Source organism: Lacerta agilis, chromosome 8 (assembly GCF_009819535.1).
Source record: "Lacerta agilis isolate rLacAgi1 chromosome 8, rLacAgi1.pri, whole genome shotgun sequence".
In the NCBI taxonomy this organism is placed as follows: Eukaryota; Metazoa; Chordata; class Lepidosauria; order Squamata; family Lacertidae; genus Lacerta; species Lacerta agilis.
In genome coordinates, this window is record NC_046319.1 from 654,905 (window position 1) to 680,645 (window position 25,741).

At 48.4% G+C, this 25,741-nt stretch overlaps 1 protein-coding gene across 3 annotated transcripts; it reads left to right on the forward strand.

The window, feature by feature from the left end:
* Positions 1–1,295: 1,295 nt before the first annotated feature.
* GPAT4 (glycerol-3-phosphate acyltransferase 4) lies at positions 1,296–25,741 on the forward strand. Of its 3 annotated transcripts, none has more exons than XM_033158980.1 (13): positions 1,296–1,400; positions 12,567–13,335; positions 17,009–17,078; positions 17,150–17,447; positions 17,763–17,837; positions 18,679–18,768; positions 21,049–21,142; positions 21,913–22,028; positions 22,276–22,331; positions 22,756–22,841; positions 23,847–23,975; positions 24,077–24,156; positions 25,133–25,741. In XM_033158980.1, the coding sequence occupies exons 2-13, from the start codon at positions 13,171–13,173 to the stop codon at positions 25,239–25,241; spliced, it is 1,368 nt and encodes a 455-aa protein (XP_033014871.1). In that variant the 5' UTR covers positions 1,296–1,400; positions 12,567–13,170; the 3' UTR covers positions 25,242–25,741. The 3 variants fall into 3 exon arrangements, with proteins under 3 accessions (XP_033014871.1, XP_033014873.1, XP_033014872.1); XM_033158982.1 differs by lacking the exon at positions 1,296–1,400 and adding an exon at positions 1,494–1,659; XM_033158981.1 differs by lacking the exon at positions 1,296–1,400 and adding an exon at positions 9,222–9,300.

Genomic DNA, 25,741 nt, shown 5'->3' on the forward strand with positions numbered 1-25,741 from the left:
AATTGGTTTTGCACCATTTCTAATCCTTTAATAGTGCTCTCATCCTCTCCCCAGATTGTCCTTGATATGTAAAAAGGGAAAGGGACCCCTGACCATTAGGTCCAGTCGCGGATGACTCTGGGGTTGCGGCGCTCATCTCGCTTTAATGGCCAAGGGAGCCGGCGTACAGTTTCCGGGTCATGTGGCCAGCATGACTAAGCTGCTTCTGGCGAACCATAGCAGCGCACGGAAATGCCTTGATATGTAGTATCCCTTTAACTCAGGGGTAGAGAAACTATGTCCTCCCCAATTTGAAGAAGTGTGCATGCACACGAAAAAAGTGTGCATGCACACGAAAGCTCATACCAGGAACAAACTCAGTTGGTCTCTTAAGGTGCTACTAGAAAGAATTTTCGATTTTGTTTCTCCCCAATTTTGTTTGACTCCAGCTCCCCTCAGCCACAGGCAGTATCACCCATGGTCAGAGTTGTTGCAAATTCTGGGAGGAAAGCATCCGAAATATTAAGTATCCCAATGGAGGACTCCGGGATGTCTTGCAGCTTCTGTCAGAGGCAGTGATGTCGCTTGACTTGGAAGGCTTCGGCGTTAATTCCGAGGCTCCATACGGGAAGGAGCAACAGCACCTCTGACCACGTTAAGAGTGCAGTGTCCTCCTTAATGGGCAAACGCGTCCAATGTTTCTCAAACTTGGCTTTCCAGCTTAGCAAGCAGGTAGAGAGCATGAGACTCTTCATCTCGGGGTCGTGAGTTCGAGCCCTCACCTTGGGGGAAAGATGCCTGCATTGCGAAGGGTTGGGTGACCCTCGTGGTACCTTCCAACTCTACAATTCCATGATTCGATTAAGCGACTGTGGGACTACAACTCCCACCATCCCTGACCACTGGCCCTCCTAACAAGGGACGATAGGAGTTGTAGTCCAACCACAGCCTGGGCGCGAGAGGCCGGTTACTGAGGAGGGGGCGGGGTTTCCAAGGCACGTGCTGCGACGCCTGCGTAAACTCGCGCTACGTCTCCGCCCCGCCCACCTTTTTTGCGTCGCGGCGGGAGAACGACGTGTCCTCCGGAGGAGGAGTTGGGTTAGGAAAAGTATTCGACGTGCTGCGCGCGCACACAATATGACGCCCCTTCTCCCTGAGTCCTCCCTCAACCCTTGCACCGTTCTCATTGGACGCTCGCGGCACTTCTGGAAAAGCTGCCGCCGATTGGCCGCCTCGCGAAAAGGCGGATCTCGACGGTGCCTGAGAGTCTCCCTGGGTGGTGACGCTGTGACGTATTAGTGGTGGTGGTTTGTGCGCGCAGGCGCACCAGCTCGCGATTCGTGGCTCCGGCGGCGGCAGCGCCTCCTTCACCTCAGCCGGACCAGTTGGGGGAGGGGCAGAGCGCGAGCGAGCGAAGGCAGGTGAGTGCCCCGCCCATTCCACCAAGACCACGCCCCCTCCCCTGGAGGACCCCCCCCCACTGGCTCCCTCACCGGCCGCCTCCGTCGGGCCTGGCCGACTGACGGGCCGCCTGGGACGGGGCGGCTGGGCGAGCGCGTGGAGAAGAGCGGGGCAGCCATTCACACGTGACGGCGCCAGGCTTGCGTGACGTTGACACGTGTACATTGCTCTTCCTCTGCTGAAGGCGGGCGCGCGCGTCTCTCACAACAGCCCTGCGAGGTAGGTCAGCGGGAGGAGGGGGGGGGGGGCTTGGAGGCTGAGCAGCGGGCGGGATACGAACCCGGCTCTCCCGGGCCTCAGTCCAGCTCCCAGCCCTGACCGTTCGGATCTGCTCGTGGTGCCATTTATTCACTTCCTCAATGTGTGGGTTTCCGGGCAAAAACCGTCCACCGCCGCCTCGGGGGAATCGCGCTTGTCCGCTGCGGCCGCTCTCTCCCCGCAGGGGGCAGCCTCTGCCTGGGGGGCTCCATAGCAGCTCCTCGCCCCTCGACGCCTTGCAGGAAGGAAGCCGCGGAGGGGGCGGGAGGGCGGCAGCAGCAGCAGCAGCAGGAGGAGGAACATCCCATCTCCTGCTCCTGCCTTGGTACCCTTGGGTGTGAGTGAGCCTTTGGGCCAAAGGTGCTGGAGAATTTCCCCTTATGAGCCAACATAGCTATATGGTCTGTTGTGGTTATTAGCAGGAATCGAATCAAAGCACTGCCCATGACATTGATCACATTATTAATCATTAGTTTCTCTTGCTATTAATCATAATTACTACATTATTAATTACTGCCCACCAGCTTGCCCCTTCCCTCTTCCCCTCCACACCCTCCCAGAACTGATGCAGCACTCTTGACTTGCATGATGACTGATGTCAGTCACCCTGTGTATGAAATACAATGTGCATGTAGGTGATTTAGTACCATGTACGGGGTTGGTGCCAGTTTGTTAAAGGGGGGGATTACAATTAATTAATGGATTTCTAGCCCTCTTTTCAGGGTTGAAAGCCACTTGCATGGTGAATTACAGCACACTTAAAACACAGCATATAATCAAACCATGTAAACAATGAGCAATGTTCAGTTCCCAAATCATTAAAATAAGATAGTCTCAGCAGATAAAACTTCAGTTAAAAGCACCCAAATGCAGGCTGGAGTGTAATAAAGGATTGCTTAATATGTTTTGTTCTTATTATGCTTCATAATATGCTTTCTATTCACTGCTTGGATAATTTCTTATTTTTATACATTATACATGTGTACTCAGATGTAAATCTCCTTGAGTTCAGTAGGACTTACTGCTAGGTGTGTAGGATTGAGCAGCAGTCTTTCAAATTCTCCTAAGGCTAGCCATGTGTAGACTTTGTATAGTGTGTGTGTATATGTGTATATTATATATTTTATATATGATGTATTACATCAGCTGTCCATGTGGCAGAGACATGCAAGTAGCTCTAGGGAGAACAACCCAGAGCATCAGTGCCACAACCAGAAAGGCCTTGTTCTTGCATCCACCCATGGAAACTCAGTTGACAGGAAGATCTCAGGTGCTGAACTGAGTATACTTGTGTGTGTTGGCCTGTATTATACATTAGAATATGTATTAGTGTGATTCCCTATCTTTTTTGCATTTCAGGCTGTGAGTCCTTATTTGGGCAAACACACCTAAGATGCCGTTATTGGCAGGCTTGGGTGAAAGGCCAAGATTTGCAGAAATACTACTGCTACTTCTACTACTACTAATAATAATAATAATAATGGAGAAAATACTGAGAGATAGGGGATGAATCCCAAAACAGGCCAGTGAGGACTGAGCATACGCAATGGGTGTGGAATGTTGATTGACAGTTGGAGGGGGAAATAGAAAATTAGGCAAGGAGAAGAATGGAACGGAGAACAGATGGGGATGTCTTGACTCAAACAAGGAACTGGAAAACACCATGCTACACCTTTTTGTTGCAGGCTGTACTTGTTACAATATACCAGTACACAAATAATTACAGGTACGCCACACTCAAGAGTTAAGTGCTTCAGAGTCTACTTAATTAGTGTGTGAAATATTTGCAGCCTAATTGTACGCAGTTTTTATATTTTAGAGTTGCATTTCAAAATATATTTTGTTAGCTATTTCTAGCAGTTCAAAGCTTGGACCAGAAAGGCAGGATGCAAGTCCTTCTAAGGAATAAATATGTTGTTTACTGATAAATAATTCTAACCATGATTAGTGAACTTACTCCCAGGGAAGTGTGTGTATGAATGTGGCTCTACAACACAATTTTGTGCATATCAACTCAGAAATAAGCTCCACTGAGTTCATTGTGGCTTATTTTGAGGACAATTGTAGCTCATACTTTTCTCTCAGTAAAATCAGTGGGGTAGACTATTGGTCCATCTAGCTCAGTATTCTCGGACAATATTCACTGACTGACAGCAGCTCTCCAGGATTTCAGGCACGAGTCTCTCCCAGCCCTACCTTGAGATGCCTGGGATTGAACCCAGGACCTTCTGCTTTCAAGGCAGATGCTCTGTCGCTGAGCTATGGCTTCACAGTGGATTGTGAGAGTGTGAGAGGCCTGCAAGTCACTGGGGAGCAGATTGGTTGTGGTGCTTTTAAAGAAACAAGCATTTCCAAAATCTACTAGCAGCAAGGAGGATTCTCTCACACTTAGGAGATAATGCTGCTTCTAAGGTGATGCCTGCTGTGACATGTGTGCGTCACGTAAAAACTGAATGAAACAATCATACTTTTTCTGAACAACTGTTTAATCAGGTGACAGCCTCATTATATACCAGTAGGTGCATTTATGTAAAAAATGTGTTAAAGTAAATGCCAGGAACTTGTTGACGGCAGGAAAATGATGATACATTTTTAAGTTGCATGAGGCCTAAGTAGCAAGCATTGTCAGGGAATTCACATTTTTTAATGGTTTGCACTTAACATTTGCATGTGCATAGATGTTCTTTACCTACAAACTGGGGGAATGAGGATGATGTTTATTATAATAATAATAATACTAATAATAATAATAATAATTTATTATTTGTACCCCGCCCATCTGGCTGGGTCTCCCCAGTCACTCTGGGCGGCTTCCACCAAACATTAAAATACATTTAAAATATCACAGTTTAAAAACTTCCCTGTTTGGAGATTTATTGAAGGTACTCCATTTGCATGTGTGCATACACACCACCCTATGAAGTTCTCAACGTCTTCAGGTCTTGGGCCAAACTTAAACCACACCCTGCATTATAATAATTAATAATAATGTGTTCTTTCTAGGAGGCAGGGGTTGTAATATCCCAGTGTCCCTAGATTTCAATCCATAGATGAGAGCACAGTGTACCTTCCTTCGGCTCTGCAGTCTCAGGGCAGTATACTGTATATATCTGTTGAAGGTAGAATTGAGGTTCACAGGTATGGAGAAATCCTGTGTGTAAATATTTTACTCAATTTTTTTTTTAAAAAAAAAATAAATCCTCCCTTCCCTGAAAGGCTGAAGTACATGTCTGTAAGTCATGGTAGAAGACCATTGGAGGCTTGGTAAGCATTTCCTAAAGGAATATCGAGTCAGACAAGTAACTTGACAGCTAAAACCTATGAATAATTATGTGGAAGTAGCATTCCACTGTGTTCAATATTCCCCAGTAAGTGTCCTTAGGGTTTCAGTGCAAAAGGGGCAATTATAACAGGACTCCAGTGTCGGATGGCGGGGAGCTCGGGGAAACAACAAATCCTTTGTGTGTACAATTTGACAGATTCAGTTCCTGGCATTTTCAGTCCAAGTTGGGATAGTGATTGTTGGACTACAGCTCCCATCTTTTTTATGACTAGCCATCCTGATGGTTATTCTGATGGTTATTCAAGGCAAACAGAATCTGGAGGACCACAGGCACCTCATCCCCAAGCTAAAGCATCTTACTGGGAGGACTGCATGTGTCCTTCCCTAAGGCTTTGGAGAACTACTGCCAGTTGGCATGGGCAGCAGTTGGCTCCTTGATCCCCCCCTCCAATAACCATCTACTTAATAATATACCTTTTATTCATTACCAGTGCACAATACACCGTGTTGCTTAGAAATTCTAAGAAACCAAAAAATACTGAGACTTATAAATGGATAATTACTTTTTTTGGTTTCTTACTGAAAAGAAATTATGTATTTTCCTTCTCAGGCTGTCAAGTAAACTATATTATGTAATCCTGCCAAATTGGGTTAAAATCAGTTCAGTTTTGAAATGTTCAGTCTGTCATTTTTAGTCAAAATAGTATTCAGTTGTATCCAAGCAGAAATAAAACTGTCCTCAGTCTCAGGAACAACAACATTTGGTTTCTCTCCTGCTTCAGATGAAACCAAACATAGCAGCCCCACGTCCACTTACAGCAGCAATCCAAAACGGAAGGTTTGTCCCGTGGCAAAACACAGATACAGTGTGAGACAAAGTCCAGAAGTAGTCCATGATCAAAACACAGGGAAGTCCTATCACCAGCAAAAAGCTTCCTTGGAAGACAGCTTTCCATTCCTCCCAGCTGCAGTGGATGGATAGGCCCCCTGGCAGTTCACATGGCCTCTTGGCAAGGCTCAGGCAGCCACCAGCATGAAGTAGGGCACCCCAGACATTTTTCAGAAAATCCTGCAATACATGCAAGTTCCATGGTGGATGTATGAGTGTCCATTAGCAAACCAGTTAGGCTGGAAAGGTCTCTGTTAAAGTAGGCAGTCTGGAAGCCTCTTGCTTAAACTGACCCTTGGTCCCAAACCAGTCAGTTGACTCTTCTTAACAGGAACATAAGACGGGCCTTGCTGGATCAGACCCAAAGGCCTATCCAGCATCCTGCTTCACATACTGACCCAGTTCATACATCACTTGAAGCCATAGCTAAGAGTAAACTGAGTGAATGCGAGTGAACCATGTGCTTGTGCCTCTGCTCTGCTCCTCCCCTACTGCCTTGCTGCTGGGGAACAGGCCATAGTCTGCCTTGCCATAACGTCCCTGATGTTTGTTGTCCCCGTGGCAAACCATGAGAGGTCAGCCAAGAACAAGTCTTGGTTACTGTTTGTGGTTTGTTCACATTAACGAAAGTTGGCTTTTACTTAATTTAATGTGACTGCATACCAGGTTAGTGGCTAACCAGAAGCTTAGTGGGCTTGGGGGCAGTCCAGAGCATTCATGTACCTTGGAGGTCACAGAAACAAGGAGGATCCAACTTTGCTTTTACCGGAAGTATAAAAACTAGACTTTGCAATGTAGTTCAGACAGCTACTCAAACAAGGACTTCCTTTGGTTAAAGTTTAGGTCATTGCAGTAGCTGAACATTAATTGCCCACAGAAAGCAACATGGGAAATGACAGGTGCAGATGTCCAAAACTGGATTCCAAGGAATGCTAGAGGTGAAGGAAATTATTTAAGGCTTTTACGGCTGCACTCCTAAACTCTACAAGGAAATAAATCTACTGAGCTTTGTGGGACAGTCAGCATAGGACTGTGCTGTTCATCAGGTTCTCTGTGAATCCCACTGAAGTTTATGGAGTTTCCCCAAAGCATATCTGCCTCTCCTCATAAAGGGGTCTCTCTGTGAAAGGAACTCTTAACCTCCAACTCCAAAATTCTAAGGAATTCAAGTGAGGCGATCTTGAAGGTGGGCTTTTTAGAAGAGAATGTTGTGATAGTCATAGGTGCCAACTCCCTGGGTGCCCAAGCACCCACAAAATCCCCCATGAAAGGGCCAGGCACTCACAAATGTTAGTGCCAGCGCCATGCATGCTGCAATGCTGCATGCCACCCACGGCCCCAGGGGCAAATTGGCACTCATGGTGATAGTTCTGCTGAAGTCTATTCTGTTGCATCTGACTGGTGGCTTTTCCACAAAACCCAAAGTTAGAAAACTAAAGACTGCAATCCTTGATATCTGTTCAGAAGTAAGTCCTATTGAACTTACTGGGCTTACTCCTAGGTAAGTGGGGTAAGGATTATAGCATAAGGATAACTCCTTAGTCTTCTCATTCTGGAGTTTTCTGGACAAGCCCTCACAATCATGCTGGAAGAGAGGAAAGAGGGAGCTTCCCAGGTGCTTGGTTTTTGACAATAATGTGTGGATTTTATTTATTATATTTTTAAAGGGAAGGCAAAAGGCATATGAGTTCAAATGGAACAGATAAACAGTGAAGGAGGTGTTGATATGTGCCCTGGACATATGTGTCGAGTGTTGAGATTTTTTTGAAGCTCATCCTGCTTAGTGCTGCCCAGAGCTGATGGGGGGGACGGGACTGAAATTTTAGGTGCTGCCTTATCCATCTAGTTTTGCAGTGAAATGCTTCACATATTTTCAATTCCTTTCTTGGCAGCTCTTGCAGGGTTTTGATTTCTAAAGAAAAACCCATGCAGATTTTTGACACATATAAAATATGTGTATTTTAAGTCAGTTCTGTATACTGCCTTGCACCAGAGCCTAACCAAGATCCAGGATAATTACCGGTAATAATAAACCATCCTCTTTTAAAGCCAGTGCGTGTCATCCCATTTGATAGTACTGAACTCCATAGGTTAATTGTCACAAAAGTGAGCATGTTGATATAATATCACTGCTGCCTCACTCATTAGGGACCGCTAATGTGATCCATTGAGGTTTATGTTTCATTGACCACTTCCCTGACTTCCATTAATGAGCATGATGGGGAGAACTTTGTAGGCTATCTCTTATCTGCCACAGTTGTGTAGTACAACAATGATATGTATTTGTGGTTATTTGATGATAAATGTAATGATTTAAATGAGCTCTGAGCAATGCAACCTGGAAGGAAAATTACTTGAAACAGAACCTATTATGATACTAGTGCATATTTCAGATAGTGATGTAAAACAACAACAGGAACCTAGGTAGCAAGCATTGCTGTTCAAGTCTACAATTACCAGTGAGAAAATGTTTCCATTCCGCAAGCCAAAATTGTGCTGGGAGTGAATATGTCTGAGTTTAATCACTGTCACATCCTGCTCTTGTCTGCTCTTGCTTTGCTTCCTTCCCCCGCTTTGTGTATGGCAAAGTTTTTGAATCGCACAGAATGCTGCTGAGACCTGCCTGCTGAAAAGTTCTGTTCTTGAAAATCTGCTACGCTGCCATCTCAACTGGGACAGTGAAACTTAATGTCTCTGGAAGTTTGCCCACTCTTGATTCTTTCTGTCTTCGAGACCACACCGTTCTGATGATGTTGTGATCAACATATTTCAGTGAAAATAATTTTGAGTCAGCTTTCCTGCTTATTTGTATCAGGTGCACATTTCTAGTCAATCAGTTTGGGAATACATTGTTGTTGTTCAGTCGTTCAGTCGTGTCTGACTCTTCGTGACCCCATGGACCAGAGCACGCCAGGCACGCCTCTCTTTCACTGCTAGTCGCTTCAAGAACACTGTCTGACCATCTCATCCTCTGCCCATCCCCTTCTCCTTGTGCCCTCCACCTTTCCCAACATCAGGGTCTTTTCTAGGGAGTCTTCTCTTCTCATGAGGTGGCCAAAGTACAAATGGCCAGTTGCTTAGAATCAGGCTGATGCTCTCAGGCAGTGATGCTTCCCACATGGAGGAAGCCATTTCGTCATTCCCAGCATGAACCATGGAATCTCTTGGAACATTTTGCAGGGATTACACACCCCAGCTGGGTATACATGCTCTTGACTGTTGTTCCATTCCACTGGTGCTGCAAGATCAGACACTGTTCCAGTTGAGGGCAGCCAGTGGTGAGTTTCTCTCTGGAGCCTCTTGTTCCTGTTTCTCTGCCCCCCCCCCCAGGAAAAAACAAAACACCCCTTGGATGTTGCTTAATAAACAGTCTCCTGGGCTAGAGCTCCGGTTCTTCACCACCTCCCCCTGTGACTTCTATTCAGCTTCTGTGAGTAAAATTCTGAGTGAGCAGCAAAGTACTGTTTGACTGTTTCCAAATTTTGGAAAGAGAGTCTGTGGCCTTTGTAGGGCTTTGGATTTGGTGTAAATAGCTACTCAGTCAGTTCAAACTGCCTGGGACGGGGGTGTTTTGTGCCAGGGTATGATCCCTAGGCAAATGGGAGAGTTGGTCAGGGGTTTTATATACTTTATTTATTTATTTATACATACATACATACATACATACATACATACCCTGCCCGTCTGGCTGGGTTTCCCCAGCCACTCTGGGTGGCTTCCAGCAAAATATTAAAATACAGTAATTCATATAGAGAGAGTTGTAGCATCTCCGTCCTGCCTCTAGGCTTGGTTGGCGTTGCAAGTGCTGATGGGGCAGATACCTGGGCTAGAGTAATAGTGTGTTTAAATTAGTGTTTATTACACTCTGCTTTTTCAGAGATGCTAAAGAGGCTTTCCTGGGTCTCCCAGTGGTCTCACATTATTCAAGCAGGTCCATCTACCTCATGGGTGGGCAAACTAAGGCCTGGGGGCCAGATCCGGCCCAATCGCCTTCTAAATTGGAATCAGCATGTTTTTACATGAGTAGAATGTGTCCTTTTATTTAAAATGCATCTCTGGGTTATTTGTGGGGCATAGGAATTTGTTCATTCCCCCCCCCAAAAAAATAGTCCTGCCCCCCACAAGGTCTGAGGGACAGTGGACCGGCCCCCCTGCTGAAAAAGTTTGCTGACCCCTGCTACCTCTTTGCTTCAGCAGTATAACATCATCAACTGCTCCCTTAGATTCAGAATGGCCAAGCCTTTCAGATGAATGCTACTTCCATTACAATACATTCAGCGATGTGGGTATTCTGGGAAAGTCTGACTCCGAAATTTTATGATGCCCTAATTCAGCTAGCATCTGATTTAGCATGTTGGGATTATATATATGTATGCTTGTGGTATTTGTCTATCTGCCTGCCTCTGTATTTATTCATTTATTTCATAAATTTTACTGTTTGATTGTAGAAAAAACTCCAAAGTGGTTTACAAAAAGATAAAACAATAAAATTATCACTAAAAAAATTACACCATAATTTAAGACAAACAGAAAGTTAAAGCCACAGTAAAATAGACTGAACAAATTAAAACTCATACAAGCTTTCTAGACCCCTCGGAGGCTTGTCTACATACAAATGTCTTCATCAGGCTCCAAAAAGAAGACAATGAAGGCAGTTGCCTGATAACAAGAGGCAGGTCTGGGCCTTCCTAACTACATCCTAACCCGAAGGACAGTAACCTGAAAAATCTTTATTACAGCTTTGAAAATGCTCAATTTGTGACATTGTTGGCCCAGTTCCAAGTGCTAGGACTCCACTTAAATGACTGAGGACTCAGGTGCCTTAAGGCAGTGTTCCCCAACCTTGGGCCTCCAGCTGTTTTTGGCTTACAACTCCCACCATCCCTGACCACTGGCCTTGCTAGCTAGGGATGATGGGAGCTGTAGTCCAAAAACAGCTGGAGGCCCAAGCAGAGCCGTCTCATCCATAGAGGCCGGTGGCGCGGCGCGCCAGAGCGCCGGGCACCCCAGGGGCCCCAGCTGGAGCGCTGAAGCGGCGCGGGGCTTTGCGCGACCTTCCAGCACTCCAGCTGGGGCTCTGGGATGCGAGGGTGGCTTGCAGCCCGCCCGCCGGTGCGCGAGCGCCCGTCCGCCCGCCCCTCATCCTCCGCCCGCCGGCGCGCGAGCGCCTGCTCTAACGCCACGCCCCTCATCCCCCGCTCACCCCCCCCCTCCCGAGGGGCGGCCAGCGCGGGAGGGAGGCGGGCGGAGAGGCGGCAGGCTGGGGGCGCCGAGGGGTCGCTGCGCCAGGGCGGCCGATCCCTCTAAGACGGGCCTGGGCCCAAGGTTGGGGAACACTGCCTTAAGGGACATTGGCTCATCTGCCCTGATGATGATCAGCTCCTGAGGTCCTGCTATCTGCCACCACTGAAGTACAGGCAGTGGGTGAGTTTGGGAAGCAGATCCTTTTGCGTTATGGTACCAATGCTTTCCAAGGAAGCCCATGGGGCTCCCCATGCTATATCCCAGGGGTGGCCAACTCCCAAGAGACTGCGATCTACTCACAGAGTTAAAAACTGGCAGGGATCTACCCCATTTTGGGGGGTTCAGGTCAAATTCATTGAGCTTTTTTTTAGGAAGGAGGAAGGTCCTTGGGGGGGGTCAGGTCAAAGTTGTTGAGTTTTTTTTCAGAGAGGAGGTAAAATGTTGAGCTTTTTTAAGGGGAGCCACAGTTGTTCAGCTTCCTTGGGGGGAGCCCATGATCTACCAGTGATCTACCTGTTGGACATACCTGCTATATCCATTTTGCCATCTAGTTAAAACCTGGCTCTTTGGGAAAGGCTGGTGGTTGACCTCTCTAGTGTTACAAATGGTGTTAATGATACAGTATTGTTTTATTGCTTTTATAGATATGTTTTACAATTTTAGACACTTTGGACTCCTGTGTTTAGAACATCTGTGTGTGTGTGTCATTAATGTACATACAATTCCAGTAAATAAATATTTCCAGGAATGCAGCTGTGTTAGTTTCTTGCAGCATAAACAGGATCTTGTGGTGCCTTAAAAACTAACAGTTGTATTATGGGATAAGCTTTCATGGACTCATGCCCATTTTGTCAGATGCATCCTGTGTGCTACAGGAGTTTTTTAAAAAATAAATATTGTCTCCATTCATCAAGTTACTTACCTATTTTGTGAAACAGTTCAATTTTAGAAAAAGGAAATCGTCACACACGGGAAAATAAAGTAGTAGAGCATGTTCCATTTCAGAACACATTCTGTCCCTCTTCACAGGTTACTGCTTTCATTTTGAAAATAGTTGCATGTTAATGTGCTAGGCTTGTAAATTGCTTCTTGCTTGGTCATCCCCGCCAGTCAGAATCACCTGTTGCCAACTAAGCAGGGAGGTTGACCAAAAGTTAGGTCTTCTTCATTTCATTTTATGACCACAAATGAGTAGCATATCATTGAGCAGACAAGCTGGGAGCAACGTTTGTGGACTGGTAACTTTAGTGGACCTTTGTTCACAATACACAGATCTGACTGGCAGGATGAGTTGATCCTTCCCTTGCTGTCATTTTAGTGAGAGGCACTTCAGCTTCCCCTTCTCTGCTGTCCTGGAACTGGTGACTCTGTTCTCCTTATCTTACATTCCCCTCTCCTGTTCTGATATTTCAGTGGCGTGGTGTGCCTGACCCTTTCTCTTTCCTCCCCTAGTGTTTGAGACCTGTGAAGGCTGCAGTCTCACAGAGCATCTTCCAAAGAAGAGGAAGCACCTGCCAGTTGTGACTTGAACCCAGACGCCCTTGGAATGACACTTGCTACAGACTACATGAGACATTCGGAGCTGGCCCTTGCGTCTCAGTGGCAAGAGCTCTAGCTCTGTAGCCCACCAGGCTTTCCTCCTAATGCTGGGCAAGAAAAGGAGCTCACCTCAGCCTGGCAAAGAGACATTTCATGCCCTTGACAGCTCAGAGGGGCTTCATCCTCGCAGCTTTCTGGGAGCTGCTCCCGAGCACATCTCTCCTTGCCCATGGTGCACTTTGTTGTGGCACTCCTCGTGTGACCTTCCTACTATTAAGCCTTTGCCGTTTCTCTTTGCTTTGTTGCCTGTTTCCAAACTGGATCATGGGGGTTCCTCACCACCCCACAACTGTTGGAGGAAGGGAGTGAACTTTGAAATGGCACCTGTGAAATGCCAGGGACCTTCTGCACACACAAAGTTGCCACTGGTTGACACGAGAACTGGCTGACTGCCCAGGCACCCTCTCTCTGCCTGCCTCAGGATCCCACAGGGCGCTCGCCTTGCCTGCCGCTCGCCATGTTCCTACTACTGCCCTTTGATAGCTTGGTGGTTAACCTGCTGGGCATTTCCCTGACCGTACTCTTCACTCTGCTCTTGGTTTTCATCATTGTGCCAGCCATTTTTGGAGTTTCCTTTGGCATCCGCCGCCTTTACATGAGAACCCTGCTGCAGATATTCCAGGTGAGTCAAGATTCCTGATGTTGCTGTGAGTGGAAGGCAGCAAGAATTAATACCCTCCACTGGATGGGATGTGTCAGCAGTCAGGGTGACTCAGAGCTTTTTGACAGCAGCAGGCTTTGCAATCGACATTCAGGCAGGGCTTTATTTGCTCTAGGGCTGGCTCTAGCAGCTGTTGTCAATGCCAAGACTTAGCCCTGGAACATATGACGTCGGAGTCAACGAAGATGACCCTGAGCAGGTGCAAAGTGCTACTAAATAAGTAACTACAAAGTTTCCCCGTGCATTGGCAAGGGGGGAGAGTTTCCAGGTCGGAGGGTAGGGTCAAACAGCCTGTTAGCACTGCCGTCAGTTTTTCTAGGGTGGGCTTTGTGGACCATCTTTCACAAAAGGGTCTCCCTAAGGAGGAGTGGGCACAAGCTCCTCTCTGACACTGTCCAGATCACTTTCTGTATGGGCTGTGATTGGTTTGGGAGGCAGACACACACACCCCTCCCGCCCCGGTCTGCTCGTGATGGGCAGCTGTGTGAACAGCTGTGCTTGCATAAGCAAATCATATATCGTGTTGAGTTTAGCAATTGAGAGAAGAGCAGTCGATGAAAGTGCCTCTGCTCTGCATCAATTTTTTTGTTTCCCTGAGTTCCACATCCCCTGGAACCTAAATGCACACCATGGGCCTGTGTGCTCCTGTTCTGTTTCTGATCATTAATTCTGCCAGGCTCTTAAGCGCTGGGCTGACACAGGCATACCCTTAACTCCATCTAGTGAACAAGCTGAGGCTTACAGCGCACCCTCCTCTCTCCTTCTCTTCTTGTCTCTCTTCAGCCCTTCTGTCAGCTGGTTTCAGCATTACATTTACTATTTCTAAAGTGATTTCAAATCAAAGTGTTCTGCAGTAGACAACATCAACACCATTTGAGCTCAGTTTCACCCGAGTTGGTAACAGGCGCACACAACAGATGCTCTTAAATGTCTTTTTAAACATGTTTAGAGGTGAGGGGTTCAAAGAGAGAGGCATGTCCAATTGCATACCCTGTTCTGAATTGCTTGACCCTGCTTAATTGTTGGCTTACACCGGCTCAGTGCATGTGGGTCACTATTGCAGCTTTCTCTTCACTTCAGTGAGGAAGCTTTGGGCAGACTCTTCTGAACTCTGAGAAGTGTGTCTTAACCAGTTTTAGAATCCTCATTTCAGAACCATATCAAGAAATGCTGCAGTGTTCTCAGCCTGGGAGATGGTTGTGTGCTTCCTCCATTGGACTTTGGTGGAGAAAAAGCCCATTGATCAAGGGAGGAGTTTGGGCCTGTGGTGCAAGTTTAGTGCCCTAAATATTTTAGTCCTTAGCTGTGTACTAATGCAGCAGGGAGGAGAAACAGAAGGCAACCAGGAGTCCAGTTGTGTGGGTATATGGTGCCTTGGAGGGGAGAGGCTGACCTGGGCATAAGGGGGAAATGAAGCTGGCTTCAGGCAATCACTTGAAAAGCTGCCGAGGGTCGTGTCTTGTTCTGTGGTTGGTTGGGGCAGAAAATTAGGAGCACTGGTGGTGGCAGGTTAGGAGAACTTTGCCTGGCTAGGTTGCATGAACCCAGAACTGGCCCAGCAATTGGGCAGGGGGAGGTCACTGCCTCAGGTGGCAGAAGCCCCCCAGGCGGCACTTCTGGGGATGCCCCACTGCCTCCGTCAGTGGTGGTGAAGAATTGCCACCAACAACGCCAATTTCAGGCAAGACTGCAGCCATTTTGAACTAGATCTCACCGAAACCAGCCCAATCTTGTTTGAAATTGGCGGTGCCCAGCTGCGCATGTGGCTGCGGTGGCAGGTATGGGGAGGGGGTGGTGAGTGGGCAGGAGCAGTGGCAGGGCAGGGTGGCACTTCCCATTTTGTATCAATCTGCCAAAGAGGATGTGGTGTCCCTGCATGAGCCACATTGAAGTGCATCTTCTGCCGCAACCAGCTGTCTGCTTCACGTCAGTTCCAGAGGTCAAGTAGGCAAAATCTGGCAACGGCATTAGGCAGCAAGCAGAGCTCTGGCCCTGACTGGGTTAAGCTGGCTTCTTGCTGTTCCTCATGTAACTTGGAAGTCAACTGGAGAAAGGATGTGTGTGCATGTATGATTTTCTCTTTCCTGAACTTCCAAGGATTTGCTGTTTTATTTCAGCAAATACCGTATTGGCCTGAATATAAGCTTCGCTTTCCCCCCAAATTCTAACCGTGGCAAACAGCGGCACCAGCCCTGCGCATAGTCCCCCTCCCCCTCCCCCAAGGCTGGGAAGGGAGAAGGCTGCCAACAATGCAGGGGCAGCCAGGAGCAGCAAGGAAGGAAGCGACTTATATTCGGGTATTTTTTCTCCCCCCCCCCCCTCCAATTTTAAAGCTGCGTCTTATATTCAGGTGCGGCTTATATTTGGGCCAATGCGGTGCTTTGGAAAAGCTTTGACTCTGAAACAGCCCTTTCCTGTTTTTCAGGCCTCCCACTTAGTGGGCTGGAAGCCTCCACAGGCTGCTATTGTTATGATCCAGGTCCACAGATTGTTTTTCCAGTCCCATCCTTCCCAGAATTTGATTGGGATATCTCTATTTATTTATTTTAAGCATTTCATGGGCTGTATTTTTCTGAGAGGACAGCATCTGAAACGGGCTGCCAAAAAGAAAGAAAGTTTACAAGCATCAGTAAGCAACAATAGCATTTCAATTGCCATCAATAAAACAGTCAATACAAACCAGGCACTATAGCCAGAGAAAGGCATCCACAACCAGATTAAACCAGCAACCAGTGAAAGCATCCTGTTTGCCTGTGAGACAGGCCATTGTTTATTATGAGGGGCCAGGTCTGCCCTTGTCAGAGCAGGGAGCTCAAAAAACCCCACCAGGCAAAGCAGCCTTGTGTCCTGTCCATTCTCCTCTAAGTTGCTGCTGCCAAGATGGAGCATTTCCAAATCTGAGGGAGTGAGGAGACATCTAGCTACCTTCTGCAGAGATGGACCACTGGTCCAGCTAGCCTGGCGTTGCCCACCCTGATTCATAGTGGCTTTCCGAGGTCCTATCCCAGCCACCCACAGTCTTACCAGCTTAAACTGCTGGGGGTTGCTTTCCTGCACACCTAAGAGAGAGCTTCCTGGAGCAGACGAAGGACCCATTGTGCTGTTCCTCATCCAACAACAGACGACCAATGCATCCAGAAAACTGACAAGCGAGTGCTGAAGCCAGCGGCCACCCCTATTTATCTCCAAGATCTGGTATTCAGAGGTGAACTACTAAATGAAGATGTGACTTTTGCCCATTGGTAGGGCAGAAGGCAGGGAGGCGACTAGTAAGGGGGAGCCGGAGCCAAGTCAGTCTACTTTTGTCCCCATCCTTCTCTGCTGAGTGCCACAAGGGCAACATGGAGGCAGTGGTGATGGAGGAGGAGGAAACTGACTTGGTTGTAGGCAGGTTGGTCCAGGGGTGGCTAAGAGCAGACTGAGGGTGGTGGGACAGTTCCCCATTCACCCTAATGGACCAGCCTCTGCTGTGTTCATTCTGGTGGTTGGTCCACCTGTCCTCTTCCCTGAACTTGTCCAGCTGTTTTGAAAGCCATCTGTGTGAGTGTCCCTTGCCACATTTCACAGGAGTGAGTTCCAGGTCAGTTGCGTGTGATTCATAGGGTTCTCCTTTTTCTGCTCTGTTGTCTTGCAGTGGGCAACGCTGAGGATTGAGCGTGGGGCCAAAGAGAAGAAGCACCCACTTTATAAGCCCTATGTGAATGGTAAGAGGTCTCTCTGAGGGAGGAGGGTGTGTGTGCCGGGTTTCGTTCCCCTCACTGTGTGTCTGCTGCAGGGATCATTGCAAAGGAGCCCACTTCCTTGGAGGAGGAGATCAAAGAGATCCGGCGGAGTGGTAGCAACAAGGCCTTGGACGCCCCCGAGTTTGAACTCTCTGACATCTTCTACTTCTGCCGCAAGGGCATTGAGACCATCATGGATGATGAGGTGACCAAGCGCTTCTCGGCGGAAGAGCTGCAGTCTTGGAACTTGCTGAGCAGGACCAACTACAATTTCCACTACATCAGCCTGCGCCTCACAGTCCTCTGGGGCCTGGGTGTCCTGATCCGCTACTGCTTCCTCCTGCCACTCAGGTAGGGCCTGACACTGCCTGGGGCCTCTCCCAGGGAAGACTGAGCAGGGTGATGGCCACACTGCATCTGGGGCTCCCTATGGTCCAGGGATGGGGAACCTGTGGCCCTCCAGCCATTGTTGGACACCAATGCCCATCTGCTCCTGCCAGTATGAGTAGTTCTTAGGGACAATGGGAGTGTAGCTGAGCAACATCTGGGAGGGTTTCATGTTGTCCCTGCCCCATGGTGAAACTATGTCAGTGGCTGGGGTACCAGTGCAGTTGGTGGTCCTGCCTCCTCAGGGTTCTCATCTCTCTCTCCCCCACCCCTCTGCAGGGTAGCTCTGGCTTTCACTGGCATTAGCCTCTTGGTGACTGGCACAACCATGGTGGGTTATTTGCCCAACGGAAGGTGAGTTCTCAATAGTGGACCCCTGCAAACAGGTGCTGAAATACTCTTAACTGGCTTCGGGTACTGGGATTAAGGAGCCTTTCTGCCTTTCACCCCAACCCTCCTGAGTCACACCAGTTCAAAGGCGGCTTCCCTGAGATCTCCCTCTTTTTGCATGTGTGCAACTTGTGCAAAAAGCAACTTGCGAGGAAGCACCCCAGCCACAGGGCTGCTGTTGCACAGGCTTCACACGGCAGGCTCCAGCCCTTTCTTAAAAGTGGGTCCATTGACCAAAGCTGCCAGTCCAGGAAATGGCAGGATCCTTCTGTCTGCACCCACTGGATTTGGAGCCGTTCCCCATTGGGATCATCAGAAGAAAAGGGTGGCTGTGGTTTTCTCTTTTAAAGCCATGCTGCCACCTGTTCCCTCATGTAGTCCTATCTGGGTGGTGATTTTGAAAGCCAGCTGCTTCCAGAGGGAGGCACTAAAGGTTGCCTGGTATGTGGTCATTTGGAGATGTGTGTTTTCCTCTTTTCTTTAGGTTTGTAAGTGCTGTTTTCTGAGAAAAGCAGGGGCACCTAGACATAGATGGTTACTCTCCCAGAGACCTCAAAGTTTTAGCTGTTGTGATAGTGTGTTTTTAATATATTTTTAAAATAAACATATGCACATAGTTTTAATATTTAATATTAAGCATTCTATTACAGTTTATAGTTATTGTTGTTTTCTATTTTCTAGCTGTTCCTATTTTATCTGCAAGTTACTCTGAGTACCTATTAGGGAAAAGGGTGGTGAATGAATGAATGAATGAATGAATGGCCACAACAACAACTTTTGATTTAATCAGGTGTTTGCCCTTTAGGTGCAAAGAGTTCCTGAGCAGGCATGTTCATCTGATGTGCTACCGGATCTGTGTGCGAGCTCTCACAGCTATCATCACCTACCACCACCGGTATGGAGGGGATGGGGGGAGGTTGTAGTACACATGCCCAGAAAAGGGGGGATGTTGACTGGAGCCTATGTGTCGGCTGCATTTCTGTGGCTTTCATTTTAAAAAAAGGAAAGAGGAGAGAACAAGTTTTTAGATCTTATGGCTGCAAAAAGAATGTCTGATAATGTGAGAAGCCAGGAAGGTGGTTGAACAAGAATCCCAATAGTCAGAGGGTGCAGTCAGTGCCTTTACAGCTCCTCCTTATGTCTTCTGAAATAACGCATCAGCAGAACATCAGTACAGCAACACTGAAAGATGCTGAAGCAAAACAAAGCTATTATTAAAATCACTGGCTACTCAAGGGACATTTTAAGCAACTGCATAGGTCTGTTGGCATAAAAAGGTCTTCAAGAGAAATGTGAAAGTCAAAAGCAAGGGTGCCTGATGAATCTCTGTGTCCTGACTCCTGCCCTCAGATGAAAAAATGGAAATCCCAAAAGCCTTATTGATTAAATCAGCACATGGCCTCAGTATCCGCTCTAAGTACCAGATACATGGATGCATGGTTCAACCAAGCTGTGTTCTAGAATACAGAGCCAGGCATAAGCAAAGATGCTGTCCCAACACTTCCCAGGTTCTGCTCTGCTTTTAAAGACAGTTGCCTAGAGCTTGCACAGCTTCTCCTGATTTTGTTGTTATGGAGAAACAGGGCTGCATGTCCTCAGTGTGCTAATGGCACTGTGCTCCAAAACACCTAAGCTAAGGTTACCAGATTTTTTTCAATGAATCCGGGGACACTTTAAATAAATAAACAAACAAACACACATTCTGGATGTTGATGCTGCAGCGATGGCGGTGGAAGAGGGGTGGCCACCGCCTTGAGCTCAACCGCCATGTTTCCCCTTCCTCCGAGGCTTCTGTCTTCTTTCTCCATGAGCCTGGGCAGCCCCTGAGTTGTTGGTTCTTTGGTGGTGGTGGTGGTGGGGAAGCGGTGCACGGTGGGTCAGGCATGGAAGGCAGAGAAGGAGAACCGAGAGCGGCGGCAAGGCTCGGACAGCGCAATGCCTCCCTTTCCATCGGACAGCCCCAATCCCATTCCTACTTGCCTGCAAACAGGAGGGGGCGGAGAGCTCTCCGCCCCCTCAGCTGGGAAGGGAGGCTTCCTAACTGAGAGATCCCTGCCCCCTCCTGCTTGCACGCAAGCTCTGATAGGCAGCTTGAAGCCTCCCTTCACAGCTGAGAGATCCTCGCCCTGCTCCTGCTTGCACGCAAGTAGAAGTTGGGAGGCTGCTCCGATAGGCGGCATGAATTCTCCCTTCACAGCTTAGTTGCTGGGCTAAGGGAAGGTGGAGGCAGCCCAGAAGCTGCATCTTAGAGCCCCTGCACCACCATCATATGGGGACTTCGAGCAGCTCCTGAAGCCAGCCAGAGCACAACTGCTCTGGGCTGCTGAGACTGCCGCTGCTGCGTTTCCCCTGGACATTAGATGAAATCCGGGGACATTCCTGGGATGGAATTTGTCCAGGGACTTATTCGCAAATTTGGGGACTGTCCCCAGAAAATGGGGACGTCTGGTAACCCTAACCTAAGGACTGCTCCCAGTGGTTTCACATAGAGGTTAAATAGCATTGGCTACAAAATACTGCTCTGTGGAACCCCCTAGCACAGGTGCCAGGGAATGAACACTCTTAAAGTGCTCCTGTCATGGGGAGGAATATCAGGGAGGAATAGAACCCCTGTAGCACCCCGCCTCCCATGCCCATTGCGCAGAGTCAGTCTCGGGAATACCACATCCAGTGGTCTCAAAAGCCAGTGAGAGATTGAGCCATAGTAACAGAGCTACACTCCCCTGATACAGGGGCAACCAAGGCCTATTTAGTTCTGAAGGTAAGGTTTAAACCCAGATTTGAGCCGGATAATCAGTGTCATCTGCCACTGTCCCCCAAGAATGACATGTTTAGCAATGTCAGAATACATTGTGCAAACATGGGACACAAATTAATATAATTTATATGGGTCATAGACCTGAGGTTTCTTTGATGCAGAACTTCAGGATTGTTGGTTTGTTTTTTTAAGTTCAGAACACACAAAAACCTGATTGTATCTACTACTGTGTGTGAACTGTGCCATTATCTGTGTGACAGGGCACTGAGGTTGGTTGTTCCTTAAGGACAGAAACTGGGGGAAGAAGGACACATGGAAGGAGGCCCCCTGCTGAATGCTTTCCCAGGACAGGCAGAGCTTGTGCTTCAGGCTTTTTCTTTTTTCTTTGGCTAATCTCTTTTTCTTTCCCAACTTCAGGGAAAACAGACCCCGCAATGGAGGAATCTGTGTGGCTAACCACACATCCCCGATTGATGTCATAATTCTGGCCAGTGATGGTTACTATGCTATGGTGAGGATGGAGAACCCCACCCACTGGGCATGTGCTTGTGTGTGTGTGTGAGGAGGATCACTGTGTAGCAGCAGAAGGTTCTTGAACATAACGTTTATTGAAAATGCTGGGTTCGTTTTTGAAAATTCAGGGCCATTGCCCAATTGTGTCAGGCAGCATTGGTGGCACTGGGTTGTTTTTAAACCAATCTGTCACTGTGCCCCTCCCAACAGCCATGGGGAGGAAGCAGGTTCTGTTCATGCTGCTACGATGTGCCCACCACCCAAAGGAACAGTCCTAAGACAGGAGTGTGGAGGGCATTTGAACTCTCCTCAAGCATCCTCGCTGCTCCTGCCTTTTCCCTGAACCTTGGGAGCTCCTCTGCAGGCAGACCGGGGAATCCTTTGGTGCCCTTGGTGGTCTCTGGAGAATGTCAGGTGCTTGGGTGGTCTGCTGCAGCTATTTGCACACTCCTGAGCTGCTTAGCCAAGAGAGGCCTGTGTTCCTCTGCAGCACTACCTGAGGACGCTGTGCTTTTGGACAAAGGGAGGGCAGGTGTCTCCCACTCTCCGTGATGGGTGGGTAACAGTCAGGTCCCACATTCTCACCTTCCTTAACACTTGGCATTCCTGCGGGGTGGAGAGTTTTATACAGACAGAGGCATCTTCCTCTGCAAGTAGAGCTGCTTGATGTTTGGGCATGGCTGTCTTAATGGGAGGCTGCTGAACCAAAGTCTCCCCCCACACACACACACACCCTGACTGACCTATGACCTCTTTCCTGTTCCTCAGGTGGGCCAGGTCCATGGGGGGCTCATGGGGGTAATCCAGAGGGCCATGGTCAAGGCTTGTCCCCATGTCTGGTTTGAACGCTCCGAGGTGAAGGATCGCCACCTGGTGGCTAAAAGGTGGGTGCACAATCTGTCCCTGCTCCATATGCCCAGCAAAGTGTCAGCAGGCAAGGCTTGTGGGTTGTGCTGCGTATGGTCTGGGGAGTTGCAGCCCTCACTGTTGGCAGACTTGGCTACCTGGCTGATTTGAAGTTGAGGTGCATGCTTGGTGGTTGCTGGGGCTGCTGGAATCTTCTGGATCAGTCAGGCATGTACCTCTCAGTGATACACACACACTCTCTCTCTCTCTCCTTTCTACCTGCAGGCTGTCTGAACATGCTCATGATAAAAATAAATTGCCCATCCTTATTTTCCCTGAAGGTAAGCAAGAATTAAGGAAGATGGGTTAAGTCCCAGGGCTCTCTATAGTGATAGTGCCCCAGCCACAGGACAGGTGAAAGAATCCTATTAAACATATATACTGTAGAGCTAAGTAAAGGCTGGAGGGACACACAGTCCTGAATTCCAAGTATCTAACAGAAAGAAGCCACTTGGGTGGGTAGAGACTGAAGGCCACTCTATCCCTGCATCTCTATGGCCCACAACTTCTTGGCTTGGCATGGTTCACCACTGAAAATACGTTCTGTTTGAAATTGGATGTGCCACTCAGACGTCATTGAAAGCTAGGCCCTTGATTTAAGCTGCATTCTCACAAATACACAGTCTTCCCCACCCCCCATGGGTAAGTCCTCTGTCCCACCATTGGTATCCCTGTTCCTACAGAAACAGCCATTTCTCTTCACAGGCACTTGCATCAACAACACTTCCGTGATGATGTTCAAGAAAGGGAGCTTTGAGATCGGTGCCACTGTTTATCCTGTTGCTATCAAGGTGAGAGCTGTTGCCATTGAGCAAAGCTCCCTGAAGCTTGCTAGGTAGGCCTTGGGGACTGGAGGATAATGCCACTGTGGTCTGTATGGAGCCAGGAATGCTGGAGAGTTGAGAAGTCCTGGGAACTTATGGCAAGAGGTTCCAGAATCTTGTACTGTGCAACACAGACTCTGCAACTTTTCACAACCTTTCAGCCTGTCATGCCATTACAAGTATTTACTCTTGGGCTCTACATTGGACACGTTCCACTGGGGAGACCTGCAGATGAGCCACCAAGGAATGATTGGGAGTGATTCCCATTTATTCAGCGGGACTGTCATAGGAGAATTCCCCACTAGACTATGCCCATTTGGACTAATTTTCAGGTCCATGGAATTTGTTTGGGGCACATTCAAAACTTTCATGAGCATGTAAAGAGTTGGATAAGGCAGGCCACTGCATGATGGCACACAGACAGAGGAATTTCAGCTGCATTGCTCTATACCTGGGGTGGGGACCTATGGCCCTCCAGATGTTCTTGAACTACAGCTCTCATCAGTCCCAGCAAGCATGGCCAGTGGCCAGGAATGAAGGAAGTTCTAGGTCAGGCATCCCCAAACTCAAACCTCCAGGTGTTTTGGGACTACAATTCCCATCATCCCTGACCACTGGCCCTGTTAGCTAGGGATGATGGGAGTTGTAGCCCCAAAACATCTGGAGGGCCGAGTGTGGGGATGCCTGTTCTAGGCCTTCAGCAACTCTGCAGGTTTTCCATACTTGGTCTTCCCCACAGTGAAAACTGGGCACGTTGCCAGGGATTCTGTAGTTGCAGAGTGTTGGACTAGATGCCTCTTGAGTTCCCTTCCAACTTTACGATTCTATGGATGCAAATATCATAAATGGAAATCCCTTATAGGGATATAGGCATATTTCTTGCCATGTGTTGAATGTGGCATAAACCTCTTTTGCTTTCAGGAGGTGTTGAGTTCTCTGTCTTGTCCTCCCTCCCCTCCTTTTGTCCTTCAGTATGACCCCCAATTTGGAGATGCCTTTTTTAACAGCAGCAAATACGGCATGGTGACTTACCTGCTCAGGATGATGACCAGCTGGGCTATAGTTTGCAGTGTCTGGTACCTTCCCCCAATGACCAGAGAGGTGGGTACCTGAGCTTGGAGGAGGGTTGTTGTCAGAGAAATGGCAGTCATCCCCACCAGGCACCTTTCTGCAAATTCCAACCAGCCTCTGTTCTTTTTTAGCCTGATGAAGATGCTGTGCAATTTGCCAATCGGGTGAAGTCTGCCATTGCTAGGCAAGGGGGTCTTGTGGATCTCCTGTGGTGAGTCCTGAAGCTGATGGATTGTGAGGATGGGGGGAAGGTGGGAATCACACCATTGGTCCACCTGGCCCACTGCTCTGGACACATTTTGCTTGGAAAGCAACAGCTCTGCCTCTGAGCTCTGCCCACTCAGGGAAGGGCCGTGAGAGTAGCCCGGTGGCAGAGCATCTTCCTTGCCTGCAGAAGGTCCCTAGTTCAGTCCCCAAAGGCATGTCTGGGCAGGATGGAAGGTGTCCCTTGCTGAAAACCCTAGACATTCCTGGGTCAGACCAGCCAGTAGTCTGCATTCGTATAAGGCAGCTTCCTTGGGCTCAGTCTACATGTTAAGATTCCTGCATCGCAGGGGTTTGGAATAGATGGCTGTCTGGGTCCCTTCCTAGTCTATGATTCTGTGATTATGCAGAATTCCATGATTCTTCCTAATGACATTTTTAGGAGCTCAAAATCAGCTGTATGTCAGTAGAAGAAGCCTCCTTCCCCTTTAAAAGATGTGGGGAGGTTGATTTTAAGCTGGAAAAGAATAGGGAGAATAAAGACTTCAGCAATGTTTCCATGTTTGGCAGCAGCCTGTGTAGGATGTTCTCTGTTTAAAGACCAACGTGGTGGGGAGAACCATGGGCACTGGCCTCAGCTGTGGCTTGAGCCTCCAACAAGCCAAAGAGCTAGCTGCCTGTAGCCTGCAGCATCTCTGCAGCCAGCCACAGTGGATGGATTGTGGGAGTCTGACTGGGCCAAGCAGCCTTGAAGGCGCTGGCTGTGGTGAGGAAAGCCCATGCGCCTGAGGCTCCCTCCTTAGCACTGCCACATGATAAATCTGCACACAGTGGCTGTGAGTAGAATTTGCAAGTGCAGGTTTCCCTTCCTGCTTGTTTCCTACTTGCCCGGGCTGTACGTTCCCTCTTGCACACTGGTGCTTTTAGCCAACAGGAGTAATTTTCTTTTCTTTTCCATCTGCCCTCTCCCTCTCTTTTTCTAGGGACGGAGGCCTGAAGAGGGAAAAGGTGAAGGACACCTTCAAGGAAGAGCAGCAGAAGCTCTACAGCAAAATGGTTGTGGGCAACCATGAAGACCGAAGCCGCTCCTGAGCTTCGTGGAGCAGGGGCTGCTGCAGGACTGACAGCCTCCACCTCCTCCCAGCCTTCTGGAGCCCATTCTTGGCTGAGCTGCCGCTCCAGGCCAAGGTGGTGCTGCCCAGAGGCTCGTCAGCAAGAGGCCTTATTTCAGCTGCAACGGCTTGGCTCACTGCTTAGACAGCCACAGTGGAGAACTTTTCCCACAGTGGAAGTGGCTGGATGGGCTGTGTGGTGGTGCTGGAGAACGCCTGTGTGTGTGCATGCGCATGTGTGCCTGCACTGGAAGCTGCTGTGGTTGCAAGAACAGCTGGACTTGTTGAGCCCCTGCTGCCTGTGGTGGGTGCCCCCAGCAGCTTCCCCTGCCCTTTGCGGCCCCAGGGAAAGGCTCAGACCTCTTTGCATTGTGTCTTTTCTCTCTTTCTCTCCCCCCCCCCCACAAAAAAGAGAACTGACTGAGACTGCATAGGGTCCCTTTGCATTTTTTAATTAAAATATATAGAGATGGAGGCTTT

Bases quoted from the DNA above. Each gene is read 5' to 3' on its own strand.
- GPAT4 (XM_033158980.1), top strand. From the start codon at position 13,171: ATGTTCCTACTACTGCCCTTTGATAGCTTGGTGGTTAACCTGCTGGGC. The intron at 17,838-18,678 runs GTGAGTTCTCAA...TTTGCCCTTTAG, and splicing joins GGTTATTTGCCCAACGGAAG to GTGCAAAGAGTTCCTGAGCA. The intron at 22,842-23,846 runs GTGAGAGCTGTT...TTTGTCCTTCAG, and splicing joins TTTATCCTGTTGCTATCAAG to TATGACCCCCAATTTGGAGA.